The sequence below is a fragment of the Vitis riparia genome, chromosome 17, assembly GCF_004353265.1.
Source record: "Vitis riparia cultivar Riparia Gloire de Montpellier isolate 1030 chromosome 17, EGFV_Vit.rip_1.0, whole genome shotgun sequence".
Lineage (NCBI taxonomy): Eukaryota > Viridiplantae > Streptophyta > Magnoliopsida > Vitales > Vitaceae > Vitis > Vitis riparia.
In genome coordinates this window covers 5,609,514-5,620,447 of record NC_048447.1, presented here as the reverse complement: position 1 = coordinate 5,620,447, position 10,934 = coordinate 5,609,514, and the positions used below count along the sequence as shown (strand labels likewise).

Below are 10,934 nucleotides of genomic sequence, written 5' to 3'. Positions count from 1 at the left end.
GAAAATAGAGCAGGAACAGAGCAAAAACAGGGGAGGAAAAGAGCTCTGCGAGATTTCGCAGCCAAAGGGGATTTCTCTGCGAAAATGAATTTTTGTTGCGAAATCAGTTTGCAACGCTTTTGAGTCCTCTGCGAAAGTTTTCGCAGCTGCGAATCCAAATATGGCACACGAGTGCCACTTTGCAGCACAGGAGCCCCAATTTCGCAGCTGCGAAGTGGTCTGCGAACCACTAAGGCACAAAAAAGCCCCATTCTGCAACGATATCTCCATTTCGAAGGGTGTTTCGCAATTGCGAAACCGATTTTTGGCACACGAGCGCCATTCCGCAGCATAGTGACTCCAATTTTGCAGCTGCGAAGTGGGCTGCGAAAGCGATTTTCTCCTACGAAACGCTCAATTTTGCTGCGAAAGTGATTTTCTTCTGCGAAACCTAAAAACGACCTTTAGTATTCCTCTAGTCTTTATAAATACCGGTCATTTGGGCTGCGAAACCATTTCAGAAAGAGGAAAAGTCGCAGCAACTGTCTCTTCACCTCCTCTCCATCGCCCGACACTGCTAGCACCTCCGTTCGTCCCCTCTGTTCATCAACGCTACCCAAACCTCGTAATGGCACGAACCAGAGGCGCTAAGTCTTCTTCTCCGTCCGCCAGAAAGCCCGCGTCGCGCAAGGCGCCTGTGCAAGCTTCAACCTCTGAGCCGTCGCGGCCAGAAGTTGTTCCGCCGCCTGTGAAGCCCGCTCCAAAGAAGCGCTCAACCAAGCCGGCACTGCAAACGCCGCCGGCAAGGCGCTACCTTACCAGGTCAGGGGGCGGTCCCTGCAAAAGTGAGCTAGAGTGGAAAGCTCGGAACCCATCGACTTGATAGGTCAATCCCCTGTTCAATCCTCTGTTCCATCTCCAGAGCCCACTCCTGTGCCATCTCCGGCACCGCCGGCGAAGCCTCAAGCAAGCCAGCCGCCGCCTCTTGAGCCTCAAATTCCATCTGAGCTAGCTCTAGAAGCAATAATCAGGAGTCCAATGCTCACTCAGCCTCCAATTGAAGGCAATTTGGATTGTAGAGCTAGGCCATTCCATTCTGAACTGTGTTTTGACACAACTGTCTTTCAGTTGCGCCCAGAGCTTGAAGGATCATTCTAATTGCTGCGAAGATATCGAATGGAGCAGCTTCTAACCCTGCGAGACTTCTTTTACCCCAGAATAGCAATGGATTTCTATCAATCCATGACTACCCGACAGGTCAGGGATCCTACCTTAATTCATTTCACTATTGATGGTAGACATGGCATCCTGGGAGCTCATCACATAGCTGAGGCTTTGCATATTCCATATGAGCCCAGCCATTTTAATGACTTCAGAGCTTGGGCCAATCCATCTCAGCTGGAGATGGTGCATATTCTGTCTGAAGGAGCCTCCAAAAATCCATATCTGTTGAGGGGGGAACTTCCTCCAAGGATGTTCCTCATTGATGCCTTTTTACGCCATAATATCTATCCCCTCCAGCATTGGACCTAGAGAAGAGGAATTTTGTTGGAGGCTTTGTTCAAAATGTCAGAGGGGTACTTTTTTGGCCCTCACCACTTGATCATGGCAGCCCTTCTCTATTTTGAAGAGAAGGTGCATAGGAAGAAGTTGGCCAGAGCTGATGCCATCCCTCTTCTCTTCCCGAGGCTGCTATGCCAAATTCTTGAGCATCTGGGGTACCCAGCAGAGCCTCAGCAGGAGCGAAAGAGGATTTGTAGGGATGTGTTTACTTTCGAAAAATTGAGCAACATGACAGCCTATAGGATGGAGCAGCCAGAGCTTCCACAGCCAGCTCAAGCTCCAGCTGCTAGGAGAGCATCCCCACGTCTTATACCTAAGGGTATACCTGTTGCCTCTCCCTCCACAGCCAGAGCCCCTCCAGTCCCTCCAATTGTTAACTCTTAGCATTAATTTATTCTTATTTCTTTGGCTCACACCTTTTATTCTTTTTGAAACATGTGGTTTCTCCAATCAGTATTCAAAATTGATATCACTCAGGAGGTACCACTTCCTCCCTTTAATTTCAATCACCCATATCACATTGAGGACAATGCTCAGCTCGGTTAGGGGGGAGATATGAGGAAGGAAGTTTGCCAAGTTGAAGGAAGTATGCTAAGTTATTTTGATATTTTAACCTTGGCTAGTAAAGTAGTTGTTTGTTTATTACTATAATCTCCATGGTTTATGAAGAAAAATTTTCAAATTAAAATAAGAGAAACTGAACTTTTGCTTTGTATCTAACTTAGAGTTTGGATTATGCTTGCTAAAGTGGTTCAATTGTTGAAACTTCTATTGAATTCAAGTTTAGCCCTTCCACTTTAAGCTATCCACACACTGTGCACAATAGGTTCCGAGTATATGATGAAAAACTATTTCCCCCTTGACTTAGAAAATTTTGGGACTTGGTACCTTTGACCCCATTTTATTGATATTGAGACACCCTATGAAAGGCCAATGATCCTTTGAAAAAGAAAAAGAGATAAAATAAAATGTTTGCTTGCCTTGAAACCCGAGCAAGGTCTGAGGGGTATATGGTGAAAACCTTTAAAACCTGGTGCCCTAAGCCTTAATTGGTTGGGAGTCACCGGCCTCAATGCTCGTTACAAGGGTGGATAGGTGGAGTTAGCATATGTTAGGCAAAAAGGGTATATGAAAAAGTCCGGGGTAAAATCCGAGGAGTTAGTGGTTGAAAGATCCTAAAAGCTTGATGCCCTAAACCTTAATTGGTTGGGAGTCATCGATGGACCCCGTTACATGGACAATTCAGAAAAGAATGCCCCTTGAGCCTGTTACTTTTCTAAAAAAAAAAAAAGTGTGTGTTCTCTGTTTATTAAATTTGGTCAGTTTGCTAAGTGCTGAGAAGAGATAGGTTGGGGGGAGAGATTAGTTTGGCATGCTATATTCGGAAGCTATCATCTTACACTTAGACTTTTGTGGAAGATTAAAGTTTGGTTCTTTGGAAGTGAAGATGATTTTAAAACTTCAATTTGCATAATGCATTCCCTTGATTTGTAAATTAGCAAAGTTTAGCAAAGTTTTTGATAACTCCTGTTGAAATTTGAGGTTATATTTCTTTAATGTTCCATGTGAGAATTTTGTCAGTCATGCCACTTAAATATTTTTTGGAAGTGATTAGCATGATTTGTAAATTATGGTATTTTTATTCTATTTTTCTCTCCTTCATTGCTAAGGGACTAGCAATATGTCAGTTGGGGGGAGTGATTACTACTCAAAAAGTGATATTTGATAGCTTTAATTAATCATTTTAAACACTTTTGAGTAGTAGTTTTTTCCTTTTAACCCAATTAACATGTTAAGGCCCCTTTCAATCAATTCTAATCAAATTGCCTTAAGTTTTGGTGTTTTGATAGCTTTTTGATCACCAAAGCAATCCAAGATTGAGGAGAGTTATTTGGAATCCTTGGTAAAGCAATGGGAAGCTTAGAGGCATAAGGAATCAAAGCTTTGAAGCAATTTTGCCATAAGCAAAGTGGAAATGCAAGGGGAAGCAAAGAGAATCCAGCCATGAAGCATTCTTGATGACAGTCACTGCAGCCACTTTTGGAGCACTTACTGATGTCCAATTTATGCATGCTATATGTCATTTGAAAGCTTATGAAGTCAACAATCCAATGCTTTAAACCGTGTGCAATTCGAAGTTGAAATGAGGAAGTTACAGCCTTTGGAAGATGATTGCTCCAAGTTGAAGGAATGATTCAGAAAAGTGCTGCGGAATCAGCCTTTTGTTGCGAAGTGATTTCGCAACACTTTTGTACAGTGCTATGGATTTCCCCTAAAGCTTCACGCCACGATGGAAGCCAAACACCACAAGATGGAAGTCCACTTCGCAGAGGTGTTGGATCAGCCTTTTGCTGCAAAGAAATTTCACAGCCCTTCTTATGCACCTGCGAAATTTAGCAGACCTCATTTTTCTCCTGCGAAATGGTCCTTAGTGCTTCCCGATATTTGTAACCGACACTTGGAGATATTTTTCATTAGATTTTTGTTGCCTAAATGCCCAAATTCTCCTTGTAAGCCACCAATTATAGGATTCCTTAGCTTTTAAGTTAGGAATTTGGCAAAAATATCCATGTAATAGCCATCAATGTAATTTTGATATAAATATAGCCTGAAGAGCCTGTTCTGAGGGTGTGGAACCTTTTGTAAGTTTCAAAGGAAGTAAAATCCAGAGCTTGAGCTCTGCTTTACCTTCTCACTTTGATTGTGTTTTTTATTTATTTACTAAGTTATGCACTCTCTGAGGAGTTTTCCCCAGAGAATGAGTAACTAAACCTTTTAGTTCCTTGGAGTTAAGGTTACCGGGAAAGGTTCCAAGTGCAAGAATCAGAAGCTTTGTGGTTTCAGCTATGAATGAATAGAAAGTGTCCCATGAATGGTTTCTACGTTTTTAGTTAACTTAAAACACCTTGGAGTCACCTGGGCCAACACTTGGTAAGGCAAGTGATCTCTAACCATGGAGATGCACTAGTTTACCCCTTGCGAGCCTCTGGTAGGTGACTTGAAGGTAGGATTTTCTAGAATTGCCAACACTTGGTAAGCTTTTAGACTCTAAGGAGACATCCATTAGTTATCTCTTGCGAGCTTGTGAAAGGAAGTCCAAGGTTAAAGATCACCTTGAATGGTAAAGGCTAGTGAGAGGCTCAAACCATTGCAAGTTGCATCAGTGAGAGAATTAAAGCTGAAATCCAATTGAGGGATGCATTTGTGCAGCACCTGTTAGAGAATTGACTTTATGTTAATTCTCTAATGTGAGGAATTGGACCAACTGACCGGAGCTATGCTATTGCATGAGAAACCTCCCCTGTATACCTGAATCTCCAAGGAATGCTTTTCTTCTTAAGTAATTTTCGTCACTTGCTGTGTTGTTAATCTAAGTCCAAACCTTTTTCAACCAAAGTTTGTGTTTTATTTCTTAAGATATTCTTGAAATGAAACAGCACCAATTCACTTTGAATTTGTATCATTTTTTAGTTTGAGTACCCTTCCCAGTGAACGATCCTAGAGCCACTATGCTATAGTAGCTTTTTCTTTGCTACCCTAGTTCATGGTGTTGTAGGTTATAAATTTTGTTGATTACTCCCGCCATCAAGGAGCACCAGCTGGACACGAATCAGCTGAGACACCAGTTAGGCATGAATCACCACGTATAACTAACTGCACACGTGGAACAAATGAAGTTCCAAAAGCATTCTTATTTCAAAAATATGATTAGATAACTCGTTGAGATGAAACTCTAAGATACCACCATTTTCAGACACCTGCGATAAGAAGTTAAATTTAAGAAATGTGTGGATTTAGGAATAAAATTGCTACCATAAGCTTCTTATGACTTCACATAATGCAGTGTTCTATGATAAGTTAGAATAAAAATCTAGTAAGAGTAAAGTTTTGGGATTTACATCAAAATAATACACAATTAACACCACTAAATAAGAAGATAATTGGAATATGCATCACAATATTTTAATGTTTTTTTATAAAGTATTAATTTAAACAGTTGGATTTTACTTACATATGCATAACATAATCAAAAGAAAAAAAAAACTGGCATAAGTATATTGAATGCAACACTTACTATTAATCAAATTTATGTGAAATGCTAGTAGCATATGGAACACCATCCCAAGAAAACCAGGCCAAAGAAGGTTCAATTCTTCATCTAAAACTTGGGCATCTCCCAACATTACATAAACACATATATCTTTTATATTTATAAAACTAAATAATATATAAATAAAATAGAAATTAATTAAACTTACCATGGCATCATGAGCTACAAGATTTCCCATGAAGACAAAAAATAACCAAGGGTAATTTGAATAATGAGAACTTGGCAATGCTAAATCCCTTTTCAATTCTTGGCTATAATTTGGTCTATTATTATTTTTCACTCACTAGGTCCATGAAGAGTTAATACATGGATATCTTGTAGAAATATGTGTCAAAGTCCTCCTAAAGGCTAACACATTTGATGATCTACTATATTGAAGCAGAGATACGTGGGCTAGCAAATGAAAAGTAGTACGACAACAAGAGGTCATAAATAAGGGATGCTTATGTATGGTCGTGAAAACATCACTGTATAACAAATGAAACCAATAATTAATAATTAATATAAATTAAAACAATAAATAAAAATTAATATATGAATAATCTTACTCATGAAATGCTCGTGGATCCCTTAAAACATCAATAAGCAATCTAAAATCATTAATTTGATTCATTTTGAGACAATATCAGTTGTTAAAAATGTTGTGTAAAACATGTGCAATATTATTATGGACAAACCGAAGATCTAGTCCCATATTGTCATCATATAATCTTGTGATTTTCCCTCTACCGTTCACCACTGCTACATTATCCATACAAAATCCATATTCTAGCTTCTTTAATGATACCAAGTATTGAATAGCTTCAAACATGTCACCCAATACGAAATATTAACTAAATAAAAATATAAAAAATAAAAAAACTTTAAAAAGTAAATAAAATGTTTATTACAAAAATACCGTAGAATTGATATCAATTCTTGGTTAAGTCTATGTCCGATTACAAATAGGCTAATGTGGTGCTCAAAAACAATTATACGCTATCCAAATTCTACATAACTATGATAGCCATCCAAAACATACTGCTTATCCAAAGTTTCTGCAATATCATAGGAACAAAATTCTCTATCATTTGGATGCACTGTTTTCAAAGTCACCAACCTAAAGTAGTTTCCTTTTCCATCTACTTCATATATATTGTCTTTAATATGTATGACGTTATAGTATTTGATAGTGCTACCGACGTTAAACCTGTCATTAATATGAATCATTCGTAAAAAAAAAAATATAGTATTTTTTTTCACAATATATCAACTGCACATTAAGACTCTCAAAGTGTTAGAAAAGTTAATACAAAAAAATTGGCATAAGTATGATGTATGCAACACTTACTATTAATCAAATTTATGTGAAATATTAGTAGCATATGGAATACAATCCTAAGAAAACCAGGCCAAAGGGGTCATAAATAAGGGATGCTTATGTATGGTCGTGAAAACATCACTATACAACAAATGAAACCAACAATTAATAATTAATATAAATTAAAAAAATAAATAAAAATTAATATATGAATAATCTTACTCATGAAATGCTCATGGATCCCTTAAAACATCATTAAGCAATCTAAAATCATTAGTTTGATTCATTTCGAGCCCATAGTAGTTGTTCAAATAGTTGTGCAAGATACGTGCAATATTATTATGGATAAACTGAAGATCTAGTCCCATATTGTCATCACATGATCTTGTGATTTTCCTTCTACCATTCACCACTGCTACATTATCCATACCAAATCCATCTTCTAGCTTCATTGATGATACCAAGTATTGAATAGCTTCAAACATGTCACCTAATAGAAAATATTAACTAAATAAAAATATATAAAATAAAAAAGTAAATAAAATGTTTATTACAAAAAATACTGTAGAATTGATATCAATTCTTGGTTAATTCTATGAAAGATTACAAGTTCGTGTTATTGGATCCAATCTTGTAGGCTAATGTAGTACTAAAAAACAATTATATGCTATCCAGATTCTACATAACTATGATAGCCATCCAACAAATACTGCTTATCCAAGGTTCTCGCAATAACATAGGAACAAAATGCTCTGTCATTTGGATGCACTGTTTTCAAAGTCACCAACCTAAAATAGTTTCCTTTTGCTTCTGCTTCATATATATTGTCTTTAATATGTCTAACATTATAGTAGCTGATAATGCTACGGACATTAAACCTGTAACTAATATCAATCATTCGTAAAAAAATATCTAAACTAATTTTTTTTCACAATCTATCCACTACACATTAAGACTCTCAAGGTTTTACAAAGTTAATAAAAAAATTAAAAAAAAAATGGCATACATATGTTGAATGCAACACTTACTATTAATCAAATTTGGCATATCATTTCGAGCATATAGCTATCATAGCATATGGCATATCATATCAAGAAAACTAGGCCAAAGGAGTCATAAATCAAGAATGCTTATGTATGGTCGTGAAAACAACACTGTACAACAAATGAAACCAACAATTAATAATTAATATAAATTAAAACAATAAATAAAACTTAAAATATGAATAATCTTACTCATGAAATGCTCGTGGATCCCTTAAAACATCAATAAAAATTCTGAAATCAGTAGTTTGATTCATTTCAAGCCCATAGCAATCGTTCAAAATGTCGTGCAAGACACGTGCAATATTATTATGGATAAACGAAAGATCTAGTCCGATATTCTCATCACATGACCTTGTGATTTTCCCTCTACCGTTCACCACTACTACATTATCAATACCAAATCCATCTTCTAGTTTCTTTGATGATACCAAGTATTGAATAGCATTAAACATATCACCGGATAGGAAATCTTAACTAAATAAAAATATATAAAATAAAAAAACATAAAAAGTAAATAAAATATTTATTACAAAAATACCATAAAATTGATGTCAATTCTTGCTTAAGTCTATGTCCGATTACAAATTTGTGTTGTTGTATCCAATCTTGTAGGCTGATGTGGAGTTAAAAAACAATTATACGTTGTGCAAATTTTACATAACTATGATAGCCAGCTAACACATACTGCTTATCCAAAGTTCCCGCAGTATCATAGGAAGGAAATTCTCTGTCATTTGGATGCACCATTTTCAAAGTCACTAACCTAAAATAGTTTCATTTTGCTTTTGCTTCATATATATTGTGTTTAATATGTCTGACATTATAGTAGCTGATAGTGCTACAAACGTTAACCTTGACATTAATATCAATCATTTGCAAAAGAATATATACTAATTTTTTTCAGAATTTATCCACTACACATCAGAATTTATCCACTGCACAGTCAGACTCTCAATGTGTTAGAGAAGTTAATAAAAAAATGGCATAAGTATGTTGAATGCAACACTTTCTATTGATCAAATTTATGTGAAATGATAATACCATATGAAATACCATTCTAAAAAAACTAGGCAAAAGAAGGTTTAATTCTTCGTCTAAAACTTGAGCATTTCCCTATATTACATAAACACATATATCTTTTAGATATATATAAAAAAAATAATGTATAAATAGAACATAAATAAATTAAACTTGTCACGACATCATGAGCTACAAGATTTCGCATGAAAAAAAAAATGACCAAGGGTAATTTGAATAATGAGAACTTGGCCATGCCAAAACCCTTTTCAATTCTTGGCTATAATTTGGTCTATTGTTCTTTTTAACCCATTGGGTCCATGAAAAACTAATACATGGATATCCTGCAGAAATATTTGCCAAAGTCCTCCTAATAGGCAACACGTTTGATGATCTGCTATATTAAAGTAGAGATACGTGCACGAGCAAACAAAAAGTAGTACAACAAGAAGGGGTCATAAATAAGAGATGCTTAAGTATGGTCGTGAAAACATCATTGTACAACAAATAAAACCAACAATTAATAATTAATATAAATTAGAACAATAAATAAAAATTAATATATGAATAATCTTACTCATGAAATGCTCGTGGACCCCTTAAAACATCAATAAGCAATCTGAAATCATTAGTTTGATTCATTTCGAGCCCATAGCAGTCGTTCAAAAAGTCGTGCAAGACACGTGCAATATTATTATGGATAAACTGAAGATCTAGTCTCATATTGTCATCACATGACCTTGTGATTTTCCCTCTACCGTTCACCATTGCTACATTATCCGTACCAAGTCCATCTTCCAACTTCTTTGATGATACCAAGTATTGAATAGCTTCAAACATGTCACTGGATAGGAAATATTAACTAAATAAAAATATATAAAATAAAAAAAACATTAAAAAGTAAACAAAAGATATATTACAAAAATATTGTAGAATTGATATCAATTATTGCGTAAGTTTATGTCTGATTACAAGTTTGTGTTTTCATATCCAATCTTGTAGGATGATGTGGAGTTAATAAACAATTATGCGTTGTCCAGATTTTACAAAACTATGATAGCCAGCTAACACATACTACTTATCCAAAGTTCCCATAGTATCATAAGAACAAAGTTTTGTGTTGTTTGGATGCACTATTTTCAAAGTCACTAACATAAAATAGTTTCGTTTTGCTTTTGCTTCATATATATTGTCTTTAATATGTCTGGCATTATAGTAGTTGATAGTGCTACAGACGTTGAACCTGTCATTAATATCAATCATTCGTAAAAAAATATATACTAATTTTTGTCACAATCTATCCACTGCACATTGAGACTCTCAAAGTGTTAGAAAAGTGAATAAAAAAATGGCATAAGTATGTTGAATGAAACACTTTCTATTAATCAAATTATGTGAAATGATAGTACCATATGGAATACCATCCCAAAAAAAAAAACCCAACAAAAGAAGGTTTAACTATTCGTCTAAAACTTGAGCATTTCCCTACATTACATAAACATATATATCTTTTAGATTTATAAATAAAAAAATAATGTACAAATAAAGCAGAAATAAATTAAACTTACCACTACATCATGAGCTACAAGATTTCGTATGAAAACAAAAAATGACCAAGGGTAATTTGAATAATGAGAACTTGGCCATGCCAAAACCCTTTTTAATTCTTGGCTATAATATGGTCTATTATTATTTTTAACCCATTGGGTCCATCAAAAACTAATACATGGATATCCTGCAAAAATATTTTCCAAAGTCCTCCTAAAGGCCAACAGGTTTGATGATCTGTTGTATTGAAGTAAAGATACGTGGGCGAGCAAACAAAAAGTAGTACCATAAGAAGGGGTCATAAATAAGGGATGCTTATGTATGGTCATAAAAACATCATTGTACAACAAAGAAAACCAACAATTAATAA

The 10,934-nt window shown here is 35.5% G+C and overlaps 1 protein-coding gene across 1 annotated transcript; it reads left to right on the top strand.

Annotated features, from left to right (window-relative positions):
- The first annotated feature begins 607 nt into the window (after positions 1-607).
- Positions 608-1,137, top strand: LOC117904031 (extensin-like). The gene is made up of 2 exons (XM_034816560.1): positions 608-824; positions 902-1,137. Exons 1-2 carry the CDS (start codon positions 608-610, stop codon positions 1,135-1,137), a joined length of 453 nt encoding a protein of 150 aa, XP_034672451.1.
- The last annotated feature ends 9,797 nt before the right edge of the window (positions 1,138-10,934 follow it).

Excerpts from the sequence above, each read along its gene's own strand:
- LOC117904031 (XM_034816560.1), top strand. The coding sequence starts at position 608 with ATGGCACGAACCAGAGGCGCTAAGTCTTCTTCTCCGTCCGCCAGAAAG. Across the intron at positions 825-901 it reads AGGGGGCGGTCCCTGCAAAA|AGCCCACTCCTGTGCCATCT; the intron begins GTGAGCTAGAGT and ends TTCCATCTCCAG.